Source organism: Molothrus aeneus, unplaced genomic scaffold, assembly GCF_037042795.1.
Source record: "Molothrus aeneus isolate 106 unplaced genomic scaffold, BPBGC_Maene_1.0 scaffold_40, whole genome shotgun sequence".
Lineage (NCBI taxonomy): Eukaryota > Metazoa > Chordata > Aves > Passeriformes > Icteridae > Molothrus > Molothrus aeneus.
Window position 1 is genome coordinate 1,863,473 of NW_027099068.1, and position 15,632 is coordinate 1,879,104.

At 53.8% G+C, this 15,632-nt stretch overlaps 1 protein-coding gene across 1 annotated transcript; it reads left to right on the plus strand.

Annotated features, from left to right (window-relative positions):
- The first annotated feature begins 1,366 nt into the window (after nt 1-1,366).
- On the plus strand, nt 1,367-11,113 carry LOC136570867 (serine/threonine-protein kinase PAK 3-like). The gene is made up of 12 exons (XM_066571272.1): nt 1,367-1,389; nt 5,039-5,226; nt 5,295-5,458; nt 6,852-6,996; nt 7,678-7,741; nt 8,373-8,421; nt 8,732-8,844; nt 9,104-9,221; nt 9,962-10,061; nt 10,343-10,539; nt 10,636-10,773; nt 11,012-11,113. Exons 1-12 carry the CDS (start codon nt 1,367-1,369, stop codon nt 11,111-11,113), a joined length of 1,401 nt encoding a protein of 466 aa, XP_066427369.1.
- Nucleotides 11,114-15,632: the final 4,519 nt, after the last annotated feature.

Consider the following 15,632-nt stretch of genomic DNA (forward strand, 5'->3'; position numbering starts at 1 on the left):
GGGGTTTCCATGGCAACTGCCAGGCCAGGTGACCCAGGTGTCCCCCCCAGTGCCGGTTGCCATGGAAACAGTGCCCAGCCCTGCCCCTTTCTGTCTGGCTGACCTGGCCTTTGGCCCTGGCAGTGCCCTTGGCTGCTGGTTCCTGGTGCCTGAGCGGCCAGCGCGGCACAGGGCAGGTGGCCATGGCACAGCCCCCAGCAAGGGATCCCCTCTGGCTCTGGGCACTGACAGCAGCCCTGAGCAAGGGGCCCAGGGCAGCTTTCCATGGCCACCAGCCATCACAACGGCTCCGGGCATTGGTTGCCGTGGCACCTGGTGGCACCAACGAGTGTCACTGCAATTGTACCTGGAACAGCCCTGGCACTGCTTTGTCCTGAGGGTTGCCATGGCAGCTGAGGGCAGCAACACCTGGGGCTCTGCAAGGGCCCTGGGGCAGACGGGAAGGAGCAGCAGAGCAGGGGCTGATCCATCCCCAGTGCGCTGCACAGCCCAGGGCAGCGTCCCAGAGCGTCCTCATGCAGCTGCCAACAACATCCCCCCTCTGCAGCCCTGGCCTCTCCCCCAGCTCACACAGGTGCCCCATCCTTGCAGGCACAGACACGGCAGCACTGGCTCAGCAGCCCCTGTTTGCATTGCCCACAGCAGGGGGAGCACCCCCATGCTGTTGCTGTGGGGACATGAACCTGAGGGAGCACAAATGCCATCAGCCCTGGGGCCAGCAAGGGCTGGGGGACACCAGGGAAACCACTCAGCTTTGTCCTGGCATCTGCACTCAGCCAGAAAGTTTGTTCCCATCAGCTGGGAGTTTCCTGTGCCACTGCAGACGCTGTTGCTCAGAGCCAGGGCTGCCTGGCAGCCACCCCCAAACTGCCCTGAGCATTTCCTTTGCTTCACCTTTACTTTCTTTAGTCTTTCCTTGTGCAAATTTCCTCCCATTGCCCACCCCCGTTCCCTCCCCTGCAAACAGCCCATCCCTGGTTGCCCTTTCCTCTCTGGCCCCACTGCCCATTGCAGTTCCTGACTTGGCCCCATGGGAACGTCCCTTGGGCAGCAGGATCATCCTACAAGTGCTGCAGGAATTGTCTGCAGGCTCCTGCAGTGCCTGCTGCTGCTCCCTTGCCAGAGGCACCCCAGGCCAGGGGGGCACATCTGGGCTGCTGTGTCTGCCTCTGGGGCTCCCTGTTCTGGGCAGTGAGGAGGAGCTGCAGAGGCTCTGCACGACTGACAGGATGGGCTCTGGGGCTGCCAGGAGAAGCTGAGGGACCTGGGCTGCTGGAGCTCCTCAAGAGGAGGCCCAGGGCTCATCCTGCAGCTGCTCCAAGGGTTCTTTCAGAGAATCCCAGAATCAGCAAGGCTGGAACAGGCCATGGAGATCATCAAGTCCAACCTGTACCCTGACACGGCCTTGTCTCCCCTGGGCCTCCTCTTCTCCAGGATAAACAAGCCCAGCTCCCTCAGCTGCTCCTCAAAGCTCTTGTGTTCCAGACCCCTCCCCAGCCTTGTTGCCCTTCTCTGGACACGCTCCAGCCCCTCCATGTCCTTCCTAAACTGGGGGCTCCAGAACTGCAAACAGCACTCGAGGTGCTGCCCAAGCAGTGCTGAGCACAGGGGAACAATCCCTGCCCTGCTCCTGCTGGCCACACCATTCCTGAGCCAGGCCAGGAGCCATTGGCCTTCTTGGCCACCTGGGCACACGGCTGGCTCATGTCCAGCCTGCTGTCCATCTGTCCCTGCAGGTCCCTTTCTGCCTGGCTGCTCTCCAGCCCCTCTGTCCCCAGCCTGTAGAGCTGCAGGGGTTGTTGTGGCCAAAGTGCAGGACCCGGCACTTGGACTTGTTCAACCTCACCTTGTTGGAATTGGGTCCTGGATCCAGCCTGTCCAGGGCCCTGTGCAGAGCCCTCCTACCCTCCAGCAGATCCACACTCACACCCAGCTTGGTGTCATCTGCAAATTTGGTGATTTTCTATTCTTTTTCACACATGTGATAATCATTTCCCCAAAATCATTAACATATTTCCCCTCCTCTTAACCCATGTGTTCTTCTGTCCTGGGCATCTCTCTGCTGGTCCCTGGTGCTCGTGGAGCCCAATGTTCCCGTGGGCCTGGCTGAGCTGGCAGGACACTGAGGCTGCTGAACTTCCAGTTCTCCTTCTCACAGAATGGGCATTGAGTGGTCTCCACAGGCCTGGGGTTGTGGAGAACAATCTCCAGGTGTCAGCTCAGCTGGTGGAGACAATTTATCATCTGGTAACATGAGGTCACAGAGTGGGCTGTGACATCACAGAGTGGATCATGTGAGGTCATCGAGCAGCTGTGGCATCATAGACTGCATCTGTGACATCACAGAGCCAGCTGTGACATCACAGGGCAGAGGTCTGACATCACAGGGCAGACTATGACATCACAGACTCTGGTGTGACATCAGAGAGCAGCTCTGTGACATCAGAGAATGGTCTGTGACATCAGAGAGCAGCTCTGTGACATCAAAGAATGGTCTGTGACATCCCAGAGGGGCTGTGTGACATCACAGAATGGGCTGTGACATCACAGAGGAGGCTGTGACATCCCAGAGGGGCTGTGTGACATCCCAGCAGGGCTGTGTCAGGTCACTGGGTTGCTCACTCTGCCCCAGCTCCCCCTCACTGTTTCTCCCAACAAGTCCAATGCTGTCCATGCCCAGCAGGGTCCCTGTCCCCTGGGATCCCCCCGGCCCACCTGGAGCCACAGCCTCCACCAAAGGATGTTCCACAGGATCCACCCCAGGGGACAAGGGGCCAGGGCTGTGTCACCAGGACATCAAGGACGGGGATTATCCAGGTCACTGTGGCCTGGGTTGGGTTCCCCAGGGCAGGAAAGATGTCTGGCAGCTGGAGCAGGGCCTGGGAAGGGCCTCCAAGGTGGGGCTGGAGCCCTTGGGCTGTGAGCAGAGGCTGAGGGAGCTGGGCTTGTCCAGCCTGGAGCAGGGAAGGCTGAGGGGCTCCTCATCCCAGCCTGGCAGTGCCAGCGAGGAGGAGATGGAGAACACAGAGCCAGGCTCTTCACAGGGGGGCTGGTGGGAGACAAAAGCCAATGGGTGGGAGGGGAAAGAGGGGAGCTCAGCCAGGGCATGAGGAGATGAAATGAGTCAGGCTGCTTTCAGCACCAGGGATCTGAGTAAATGTATCAATGTCCAACCCTCAGCAACTGAGAGAGCTGGACATACTGAAACATGAGTGTATTTGAAAATTTAGTGAAATTTAGCATTTGAAAATTTAGAAACTAAATGATTCGTTTCCCTGTCCAGTCTTACAGGAAAATTAGACTGCTGGAAATCAATTCCTAGAATTGATCTGAAATCCTGCAAGGTAACATTTACTCTGAAGTATAAATTTAATAAAGATACATATAAAGCATAAAATGAATATTGCCAGGGCATCTTTATAATGTTATTCTACATACTTTCTAATGCTGGGAGAAGTTCCTGTGGTCTGTTTTCAGTCCTACAATTATGAAATATGCTATAAAGCAGAGCACAACTGACTATTTCCATCTCATGCAAGAAAAGTTACACAAAGTAGCAGAAAGGGTTGCATTTTAGCTGCATTTCCAAAAGAGGTGCTTTAGTGCTTAAGGCCAAAGTAGGGGAAATGAGAAGATCTGTGAGTTGATCAAAAAGCTGTAAGGAAACTTTGCTCACAAAGCAAAGGGAAATTTGTAGAAGTTTGAGAAAATCCATTTGGGTAATCCCTGGTTTTGAAAGTGTTGGGTTAAAAAGTCAACCTGCAATAATGTGACTCAAATGGGCAATCAAATCCTGGGATGTCTTCAAGTCACCACTACTTGTGAAAAATCTCTTCAAAATAAAAAATAGCTGACATGTCCTGGGATGCTAAGGCAAACCTATTTCCTACTCACATGTGCTCTTCAGATCTTCCACATGGCAGAACTGCAATCCAATCCTATAAACCCAAAGTCTGAGGAGCCCATTCTAAAGCTTCTCAAAGACACGGTCCTGTCGAACATCAGACAACATATCTGTGCTGAGTCACCACAAAAGAAAGCTAAGCCAAGGCTCATGATTCCACAGGTGAACAGAGTTGATTTGCAGAGGAGTTGCGTGCACTTTATTCCCCCTCTCACCCAGGATTTTGTTCCACTTTCAAGATGCCTCCAGGGTCTGCCTCAAGATTTTGACAGAGAAGGGAATGACTGCATCGCATTTGTACTGGGATGTGGCTATCCAAATTTCTGCAGGGAATCTTACAGGGAGCATGGAGCTTGGGCAAACATCTATCCCACTGCTGCTTTGGACTGTTCCAAAGGGGCCTCCTTTGGGCTCAATATCTGCAGGCCATTGCAGAGCAGCGGGCTGCAGGCCACTGCCAGAGCTCTGACACAACAAAAGTGTGGCAGCCCAAGAATCAGCGCACGTCTCTTTGGGATGTTCTGAGACTTTCAGTTGCCAGAGAAATAGCAAACAGGAGCAGACGAGATTTGCGTCAAGACCTAAGCAAGCGTCTCCCTGACACAAACGGAGGACAGCCTCCAAAGCGAGTCAGAGCAAAGGTCAGCACGCACCCGCGTGCTCGAGAAGTGACTGCAGCCTAAAATACTCCTGGAAATTTATTATCTTTGCTTCTTTTTCCCCCTAAATGTCATTGAAGAAGTGAGACTTTTCAGAACCAGCTTCCATGCCACCTAGAAGAAGCAGAGTTTTGCTTTCAGTCAAAGCTTTTGGGACCAAAAGGCGCGTTTGCTTGGATTCCTTGGATGCCGCTTGGGTTGGCCCATTTTCTGAGTTCCCCTGGGACGCCTTGAGCACTGCCTTATGGACTGGGAGGACATTTTCTGCTGCTTTATGAGTGAGGAGAACTTCCCAGGCTTTTCTTTCGCATCAGCTGTACAGAAGGTTGCCTTGCTGGGCACAAGGAAGCCATAGAACAGCTGCTATTGTGAGGTCAGGGGAGCGGTGCCACGTCACAGTGCTGTCAGCACAGCGTTGCCCCGGTGCACGCAAGGCCTGCTTGTCCAGAGCGGCTCTTCTGCTCGCTCCCTGCAGGAGGATCCTTGTGCTCAAGGAGTTCTCAGCAGACGGCCTGCACCCCGAGAGGAGTCTGGGCTTTGCCTTGGCTGGCATTCAGTGTGCAAACCCGCACAGCGCTGCCAAAATGATCGGGCAGGTCTGTGCCGCGGTTTGCACGGTCTTTTCTGTTGTCTATTCTGGCTACTACCTGACCCAGCTGACTCGTAAGTAAAGGTTTCTCCTGGGGCTGGCATCACCCGGCTTTTGCTTCACTCTGCTCTTTATGCCGCAGCAGTGACCGAGTTTATTTGGGAACACAATGGCCATGAAGATGCCACCGCTTTGGTCAATGTCCTGCCAGCAGCATCAGCTAAAAAGGGGGCATCTGTGTACTGGGGGGCGGGTGCAGAGTATTTGCCCCGCAACCTGCAGCGGTTGCCTTCCCTCCCCGAGAGAGTGCGCGGCACTGGAGTCTGTCATTTCCTCCTCTTGCTGCTTCAAGCAAGACAAGCTGCTAATTGCAGACTCGGAGGGGAGATGCTCAGAAGTACTGCTAGCAACTCGGTGGCTCTCTCCAGGAGCGAAGGAAAGCACCTTTCGCTCCCAATTCTGCCCCTTAGAGGCCTTGGCTGCGTGACTTGACCCTTTGATGGTGTGCCAAGACTGCGATTCCCTTGGCGATGCAGCACAAAGTCCAGTGCAGGGAGGGTTTGCTGCTGAGCCCAGCAGCTGTTCCTGGGCTGCTTCAGCAGGGAGCTGCCACAGGGAAAGGGCCCTTTGTGGAAGCTTTGCTGAGCTACCATCTTCAGCCAAGGCATGGGAATTCGGGCATGCCATTTAAAAGAATCTAGATCTAAAATGCAGGAAAGAGAAGAGGAAAATGCTGCTTGAGCTGTTGGGCACAAGGGAAGCTGAGAGTGTTGAAGAGCAAGGGGCATTTCCAGCAGCGTCTTTCTATTTCTCTCTTGGCAAAAGAGGCCCAAATGTAGACAGAGCCTACTCTAGCGTCCTTGTTGTTCTCAAACCAGCGAGCCCTGGCCAATGGGTTCTGAAGTTTGGCATTTGAGCTGGGATGCTGAGAGGGCCCGAGAATGTCTCTTGGCATCAGACAGGAGGCAGCATTCAATGATTCTCAGTGTAGGAGTCAGCCCCGTGTGCCCATTGTCAGTGCAGGCTGCCTGTGGTCAGCGGACGGAGCGGCCCAAAAACGCAGTTGCCGGCCTTGCAGGGGACCTGGCAGACACTGGCCCCTGGAGGGGACCTGCCCTCTCCATGGACTAATTAGCTTCAGGCTGTGCTTCACTTCCAGCCGGTCAGAGCAGCCTTTGGAGAGGAGAATCCTTGGCTGCCCTACATTGTGAAGGGTGGGTGGGTCTGGGCAGGGCAGGAAGGCGTCTCCAAAGGGCCGCTCCCTAAAGGCTGCCATGGAGAGGGGCAATCTGTGAAACAGATCAGAGAAGGGCCATGCTGCGGGCTTCTGAGCAGAGCACTGCATGCCAGTTGCGGCCTGATTTCATTGTCCAGGGAAAGACAGGAGGAGGAAAGCGAGAAGGCCCTGGGGCCCTGCTCTGATGTCTTTCTGGATCTTGGCAGCCCCATCAATCTCTTCTTGACAATGTCTTGCAGAAAAGCTGAAAACATGGAGCATGGAGGTGGCCCTGAGGGGCTGGATCCAAGTAGCCTTTGGGCTTTTGCCAAGTTGCCTTTGAGAAGGGGACATGGGAAACGCCCCAGCTGGAGAGGCCTGGGGGTGGCTGACAGCACCTTCCCAAGGCCTTGCTTTGGCCGTGCACTGGGCGGGGCATGTGTGCCAGGCACCCTTCTGATGGGCAATCCTTTCTGGTCCCAGCTCAACACAGGCTCTGCAATTCAACCTGGTGCTGCTGGACCAGCGTGGGCTGCAGCAGCCAGCTCGCCCCCCGCTGCTGGCACTTCCTGCAGCAGCGCAGCCCAGCAGCACGAGAAGAGGCAGGAACAGGGCCAGAAGACACTGAGTGAGTCGGGTGCATTTCTTGTCTGCCAGAGCAGTGTGTTGTGTGCGTGTCTGGGGGTAGGCTGTGCCAGAAGTTGCCCCTCGGTCTCAGAGGCGCTTAGGCCTCTCGGCAGAAGCTGTTGTTGTGCTTTGAGGCAGCGCGGCAGCGCTCAGGGACTTCCTGCTGCCTGTGAGGGCTGCTGGGCCTGGCTTGGCTCTGCCTGGGCTGCCTTGTGTGCCAAAGACAAAAGCAGAGATTGTTTCTGCTTGAGCAGAAGGCTGGCACCTAGCAAGTGACTAGGCCCCAGGGAGCTCTCTGGCCCCAGCTGTTTTCGGGCTCCCGTTCTTGCACCTCCTGTGGCTCAGACACTTTGTGGCCCTGGCAGTGGACCCGCCAGTGATGGTGGGTGTGACTGCAGAGGCTGCAAAGGCCCTTGGTGACCTCTTAGGGCCCTCTTCTTAAGGTCTCATCATTTTGGCTTATGGCATGGGATGCTGCGCTTGAAAGAAATAAAGGCCTTCTGGGAAAGGCCACCTGATGAAAGGTGGTGAAGATGGCCCTCCCACTTGCTGGTCTCAGCAGCTGGAAGCCAGGGGACCGCAAAGGGCCCAGAGCTGCTGGCAGCGGGGCTGCCTTTGGGAGGGTGTGGGCAGCGGCGTCTCTGTGTGCGAGCGAGCGCCCTGCGCTGCTTTTGTCTTTCAGGGAGCATTGTGAGTCCGGGCCAGCCAATGAGCAAATACACGGCATTTGAAGAACTGGGACGAGGGTAAGCGTGGTGTCGGCTCCTTTTCCAAAAGTGTGGGCCAGGTCTTTGGCTGGTGCAATATCAAGCGTGAAGTCAGGCAAGCTCCAATCACGGTCAGGCTCTGGCTTTACCTCCTGTCGCCTGCCTGGACTGCTGGGTCAGAGCAATGCGAAGGCCTCATCAAAGACAAGTTGATGCTGGCATTGTCTTGCTTGCAGCAAGGAGGAGCAGGAGCTGGGAAACCCTCTGCCCCTGCCGCTTTCTGGCCTGAAAGAGCACCTTGCCACTCAAGAAATGTCAGATTCTCAAGGACAGTCTTCTGACTCTAATTGTTGTCACTCTTTTGACACACACATGCATGCACACCCGCACAAGGAGGAGAGTTCCCCATAGGTATGGAAATGACCTGCCTGGGTGTGTGCCTTGGAGATTTCCAGCGGCCCTTGGTCTTCATGCTGCACCTTAGTGTTTCCTTGGACAGGCTGCCCCGCAGGGCAGAGGGCTCACGGGCCGACGTGCTGCTGGCCGAAGAGACGCCGCAGCCAGGCGTTTTCTAAGGAAGGCGTGCAGGCAGCCTGGGGAGATCTGCTGCCTAGGCTTGATTTCAGTGCCAAGGGATAAAGGGCTCTTTCTGCTGCTTTTGTCTTTCCAGGGGCTTTGGAGCTGTTTATAAAGCCCTTGACACCAGCAGCGGACAACAGGTAAAGTGCCAACAGCCCCATGCCATTTTGCAGCTCCGGAGCGCTTTCCCCGCTGCTGTGAGCCCTGCCTGGAGGTTTGGGTGGCAGCTCCATGTCTGCAGCAGAGGCTGTTCCTCTGAAGTACACTCTAGGCTCAGGAGGCAGAATGCATTTGGGATGGCCTTTGGTGCTTCTGCTAAGCTCTGCTGTCGAGTGACAAGGCACTTTGGCCCAGCCCGCTGCCTCATTGCAGCAGCACTCACTCCGTGCTGCTTGTGATCTCGAGCAGGGGGCGTCTTCTCAAGGTAAACGGTGGCCAATGTCATTTCAGGTGGCAATCAAGATCATGTCGCTTGAGGAGGAGATGTCCGAGGAGCTGGCTGCCAATGAAATCCTGGCCATGAGGGACAACAGGAGTCCCAATATCGTTACCTACTTAGACAGGTTGGCCTATTCTCATGTCAATGTAGCTTTAGCTAGTGCAAGCCCGAAGAGACGATGCCCTTTGGTCCCTGGCAGAGAAGGGAGCTGGTGGTGATTTCTCTGCTGGTCTCCAGAGCGTGGGAGGAGTTGGAGCTGGTGATCATGAATCTCTTGTGGCACACGTAGCTTGGAGAGCAGTTGCAAAAACCTGGCTCGGGCCCCTGGCTGACTGAGGCTGTGCCCATTGCTGTCTCTCCATGCCGTGGTTTTCTTCTTTCAGCTACCTGGTGGATGCAGAGCTCTGGCTGGCCATGGAGTTCATGGACGGCGGCACCTTGTTTGATGTGCTCAGCGCAGTGTACCCGGAGGAAGGACAGATAGGCGCTGTCTGTCGGGAGGTGAGGGATCCCGCTTGTGCTTCCCCAAGCCTGCCCAGGATGCTGCTTGCCAGCTGGAGGTTAAGGACAGCTGGGATTTCTTGCTCTCACCTTTCTTTTGCTGCTGCTGCTGCTGCCTTGACCACACACAGGAGAAGAGCGAGCATGGGAAGTGAACTGTCTGCCGCTGTGCCCGCACTCCTCAGGCTCTGTTCTTGCACTCTTCCATCCTGTGTGTCCTCTGGTGCTGGTGCTGGCTCACTCGCTTGGTTTCACTTGCTTCCTCTTCTCAGCTTTGCCTGGGAATGTTTGCCTGGAGCCTGTCTGTCTGTCCTATATTCCTTGCCATGCAGGTGGCAGAATTTCAAGCTAAGGGCAAAGAGCCGTCCTCAGCTGCAAAGGATAGCATTGCAGCCCGCATGGCGACGGATTCTGGAACGGCTCTTAGGTGCTGCTTCCTCCTCTGCTGCCACTAGGCTTCCCCAAAAATATTTGCCGTGCCGCCTCCCAGCAAAAGGTGACGCGCTTCCTACCCAAGGCCTGTGGAACTTTTGGGAGACCGGATGCCTTCGCTTGGAAATCGAGAAAAAACTTCCAAGAGTGTTGAAGCAGCAAGCTCTTCTTCGTGACAGCACCATGATGCTGCGCCCTCGCTCACAATTCCCTGAGAAAGCCGTCAGTCCCGTCGAGCTCTTTCCTTTCTGGTGGGATGAAATCCGATCCTGTACGTTAACTTTCCCTCCCTCCTTTTTCTCTCTCAGTGCCTGCAAGGACTGCATTTCCTTCATTCCCGCCAAGTCATCCACAGAGACATCAAAAGCAACAACGTCCTTGTGGGCATGGATGGATCTGTCAAGTTGGGTGGGTATCCCTGCTGGGCTGCAGCATTTCCAGCACCTGCCGTGCGCTTGCATTTCGGTGACTGCCACTGGGGCAGAAGCGCCGCTTGGCCAGTGCGTGAATGGTGAGGGTGTTGTGGATGTGGCCGATGCATTATTTGCCTGGCTCCAGGCACGTGGAAGGAGAGCTCAGCTGCTTTTTCAGCTAGATTCAGCAAGGCCTGGTCAGGCTTGGAGTGGGCAATGGTTTTGGCCGCTTTGCCAGTGGGAGCTGGCTTTGACAGGCTTTGTTTTTGGCCTCAGGTGACTTTGGCCTCTGTGCTCAGCTCAGCCCTGAGCGCAGCAAGCGCAGCTCCAGCGTCGGCACTCCCAGCTGGATGGCGCCGGAGGTGGTGAGAGGAGAAGCCTATGGCCCCAAAGTGGACATCTGGTCCCTGGGCATCATGGGGCTGGAAATGGTGGAAGGGGAAGCTCCTTACGAGCGGGAAGCCCGTCTCAGGGTAAGGTGCAGCTTAGCAAGAGGGCTCTGTGTGGAGAGAGCTGCTGTGGCTAGCAAAGGAGCAGGTGCAGTGTCCTCTTGCATCCTTGTGCTGTAGGTTTTTGAACTGATAGAAAGGAACGGGCCCCCAAAACTGCAGAACCCCAGGCACCACTCGGCTCTCCTGCGCGACTTCCTCCGCTGCTGCCTGCAGGCTGACGAGGACAGGCGCTGGTCTGCCCAGGAGCTCCTGCAGGTAAGAAAAAGCAAAGGGGCAAAAAGCCCTGGCAGCTGAGGACACCTGCATGAAGGCATGAGGAGGAGTGTGGGCCACGTGGCGCAGACAGCTGCCAGCACAGCAAGGCGCAGGGGGACATGCTGCCCTCGGTGCTCTTTGTGTGTCTTCCTGGTAGCCAGGGAATCCTGCTTGAGCCCGTGAGGATGGGATTCTGGAAAGTAAGAGTTCCTTTCTTTGTTCTTTTTCCTCTGGGCAGCATCCCTTTGTGACCTCAGGCGATCCTGCCTCCAGCCTGGCTGCTCTGATCATCTCAGCCAAGCAAGTGCAGGAAGACTGGAGAGGAGACACCTGCGCCTGAGGAGGCCCTTATGCTCCGCCAGCCCAGAGGAGGGAAAAGGGGATGTGTCATCTTTAGGCAGAGCTCCAGCCATCCCCTGAGTATTAAGAGGAGCTGTGCCATAGATAGGAAATGTGATTTTTTTTCGTATTTGCTCAGTTTAGGTGTTTGGTTAGGTTAGGTAAGGTAAGGTGAGGTTAGGTTAGGTTAGGTTAGGTTAGGGTAGGTTAGGTTAGGTTAGGTGTGTGCTAGGTTCAATTTAAAGCTGAGTTGTTTTTTCTTTCTCCAAGAGATGAAAGTTTAAAAGAACTAGGATATATAGGGATCACCATTTAAGGGCTATGGAACGTAGATATCTTAGATAATAGAGGATTGTTTAGCTTAGAATAGAGTGTTGTTAATTGAGGCAAGCTCTGAGGTATCTTTGAAGTAGAAATGAAAGAATTGTCATAATAAGAATTAAGCTGTGAGAGGAAAAGCTGCGCTGCAGCCGAACTGGAGCCTGCAGGCGCTCCAAGCTGTCGGCCTGAACAGGCCACCTGCAGGACAGAAGGATGAAGATGGAGAAGTAGCGAGGGGATACTTTGTTTCAGCCCGAGTGAGAATAAAAGTCTAAAATATCCAGAGTGTTGTAAGACTCCCTTCCTTGCCAGGCTGTAGCTAAGTGGACGGTCCCCTTCAGAGGCCCAAAGAACATAGTGAGGTAAGCAGCTTTGCTTGCCTGAAGCGTGGAATGCCCGCGGGAAGCTGCCAGACTTGCGGGTAATGAACGCCAGATAATGAGCTCACATTCAGGACAACACCAGGAGGCAGATGTGCACTCCTTTCTGGGCCTCTTGTCGTGAAGATGTCAGGGTGATCAGCAGGAATGACCATTTTGTTCCCAGCCTCCTCTCACTATGTCACCTATGGGATGGAATGGCATTCTCATAGCGGCATCTGGCCCTTCCTCCCTGCTTCTCTTTTCCCCCCTTTTCAGCCCAGAGCCCCAGGGACCATCTGGGCCAGCCTGATCCCCCACGGCTGTGTGCAACCACCAGGCCTCCTGCACAGCCCCATTCCCACTCTGCTGCCTCCTTGGCCTTTTCCCACATCTGGGCCAGCCTGCTCTTGCCAGCTGTTGGGCACACACACACAGCATACCGCACCTGTCAGGGAGCAATTTGATGCAGGAGCCCCTGCTAAGCACGGCTCAGCAGCCCGGCACTTTTCCCACCGAGCTGTGGCTCCATTTGGACTCCATCTGCTGGGATACCCTCTGTGAGGGACCGCTCAGGGACTGGATGCTCCTTGACTGGTGCCCACAGGCCTGATTTCCACGCCTCCCCATTCCTCCTAGCCCTAAGGCTGCCTCAGCCTTCTAAACACAACTTTTCTTACTCTAATGCCTTTCTGTGCTTTACTTCATACTCTAAGCAGGAGTACCCAGTTTTGATTGTCTTTAATCTAGAATTAAGAACAATAAGTTGGAAGTGCTGCTAGAGTTTGTCATTTTAAACTTGAAGCAACTGCAAAGAGTAGAGAAGCTTTCGGTGCAGCTTTTCAGTTAATTTGAAGTCTCCTTCCTCTTCACTCAGTTTCAGCATATCTGTTGATTTTCCTCTGCTGTCATCTTTTAAGCTTCATCACTTGTCTATGGATCTGTAAAAAACCCCTGTCAACCCAGGGCAAATTTACTAGCCTTTGTATTTTTCCTCCTCTGGAAAAGCTGAGGCTCCTGTGATCTTCTCCTGTGATCTAGACTTGGATTCCCATCTTGGCTCTGGCTAAGAGCAGAACAAATGGAATTTCTTACCTGCTAGTAAGATCTGCTAGCAAAGGTCACAGTTAGAGCTAAGCATAAGGCTTCTCTCCCTCCGCCGAATACACATCTTTGTGTCTAGGCCTGGCGATGTCCAGGAGCACCTGGAAGCTACTGCCAAGGACAAAAGTCTCACTCTTGCTCGTTTTGACACGGAGTTTTTGGTAGGATTTTGATCTACGTCTACAGTCATCTACAGGAACTGGATTTTTTAGATACAAAGTGCCTTCAAGCAACATTTCTAAGCATAGTGGGCAAGGAAGTCCAGATACTAATGAGTTGTGGTTGGTTTTAACTCTGTGGAACATCTGGCACAATATCCCACAACGTGTTATTTTTGACTCTTTCAGGCGTTTAAAACTCAGGCTTATTCTTGTCAACACTTTTCTTTCCTCCCTTCAGAAATCTGCATGCCCAGGTACTCAATTCTTTCCCAGTTTGTTGACAAGCTACCTGTCAGACAATACTTGTCTCTTGACCCAGAGATGGGGAACTGTCACCATTAGGCCGGACGTGACATACACACGTGATCAGGGTCCAAGAAGAAAAAAGTTTTCTTTATTCTGCGTGTTCTCCAGCTTCTACACTCTTAACAAAGCGTGATCTTAAGTCACTGACTACACCACAAGAACTTCTTATATCCATTGGTGCAAAGCAATTAACGTCAATAGAATTGGCAAAAGTTTTACAGAAATTTATAAGGCAAGTATACACATCTACTTAGGCACTAGTCTAGCTTACGAAAATTTCATCTCTCTTTACTAATCGGTTTCCATGCTGACGGCCTTGTCTTCTTCCTTGCTATGGATACACTCAAAACCCATCAATTGGGATGTCTTCTATGAACTCAGCTTTGCTTGCAGGCCAGCTGTCAAGCCCCTCCATAGGTCAGCACGCACCCGCGTGCTCGAGAAGTGACTGCAGCCTAAAATGCTCCTGGAAATTTATTATCTTTGCTTCTTTTTCCCCCTAAATGTCATTGAAGAAGTGAGACTTTTCAGAACCAGCTCCCATGCCACCTAGAAGAAGCAGACTTTTGCTTTCAGTCAAAGCTTTTGGGACCAAAAGGCGCGTTTGCTTGGATTCCTTGGATGCCGCTTGGGTTGGCCCATTTTCTGAGTTCCCCTGGGACGCCTTGAGCACTGCCTTATGGACTGGGAGGACATTTTCTGCTGCTTTATGAGTGAGGAGAACTTCCCAGGCTTTTCTTTCGCATCAGCTGTACAGAAGGTTGCCTTGCTGGGCACAAGGAAGCCATAGAACAGCTGCTATTGTGAGGTCAGGGGAGCGGTGCCACGTCACAGTGCTGTCAGCACAGCGTTGCCCCGGTGCACGCAAGGCCTGCTTGTCCAGAGCGGCTCTTCTGCTCGCTCCCTGCAGGAGGATCCTTGTGCTCAAGGAGTTCTCAGCAGACGGCCTGCACCCCGAGAGGAGTCTGGGCTTTGCCTTGGCTGGCATTCAGTGTGCAAACCCGCACAGCGCTGCCAAAATGATCGGGCAGGTCTGTGCCGCGGTTTGCACGGTCTTTTCTGTTGTCTATTCTGGCTACTACCTGACCCAGCTGACTCGTAAGTAAAGGTTTCTCCTGGGGCTGGCATCACCCGGCTTTTGCTTCACTCTGCTCTTTATGCCGCAGCACTGACCGAGTTTATTTGGGAACACAATGGCCATGAAGATGCCACCGCTTTGGTCAATGTCCTGCCAGCAGCATCAGCTAAAAAGGGGGCATCTGTGTACTGGGGGGCGGGTGCAGAGTATTTGCCCCGCAACCTGCAGCGGTTGCCTTCCCTCCCCGAGAGAGTGCGCGGCACTGGAGTCTGTCATTTCCTCCTCTTGCTGCTTCAAGCAAGACAAGCTGCTAATTGCAGACTCGGAGGGGAGATGCTCAGAAGTACTGCTAGCAACTCGGTGGCTCTCTCCAGGAGCGAAGGAAAGCACCTTTCGCTCCCAATTCTGCCCCTTAGAGGCCTTGGCTGCGTGACTTGACCCTTTGATGGTGTGCCAAGACTGCGATTCCCTTGGCGATGCAGCACAAAGTCCAGTGCAGGGAGGGTTTGCTGCTGAGCCCAGCAGCTGTTCCTGGGCTGCTTCAGCAGGGAGCTGCCACAGGGAAGGGGCCCTTTGTGGAAGCTTTGCTGAGCTACCATCTTCAGCCAAGGCATGGGAATTAGGGCATGCCATTTAAAAGAATCTAGATCTAAAAAGAAAAAGAAAGAGTAGAAAGAGAAGAGGAAAATGCTGCTTGAGCTGTTGGGCACAAGGGAAGCTGAGAGTGTGGAAGAGCAAGGGGCATTTCCAGCAGCGTCTTTCTATTTCTCTCTTGGCAAAAGAGGCCCAAATGTAGACAGAGCCTACTCTAGCGTCCTTGTTGTTCTCCTGCCTGCTGTGGGAAAGAGCTGTTGCTCCGGGAGGCCTGTTGGGAAGCATGTATTTCATCAAGATTGTGAAATCCAAACAAGTCTCTTACCACAAGCAGCCCGAGAGGCAGACGTCTATTCAAATTCCGAAATTCCTGAAGGCAGCAGGAGAACAATCAGCACTTAGCTTATGAATAGAGGCACCCAGCACAATGATCACCATTATCCCGAGTCATGGGAAGACACCTCAGAGCGATCATTGCCCTGTTGATAACATCGATCAAGATGGCCAACCATGGCATGACACAGAGCACATGTCCTTTGCCAAACATAGCCATTGGATTCACAATCTGGAATGGCCTCCAAAGGAAAACAAGCTGGG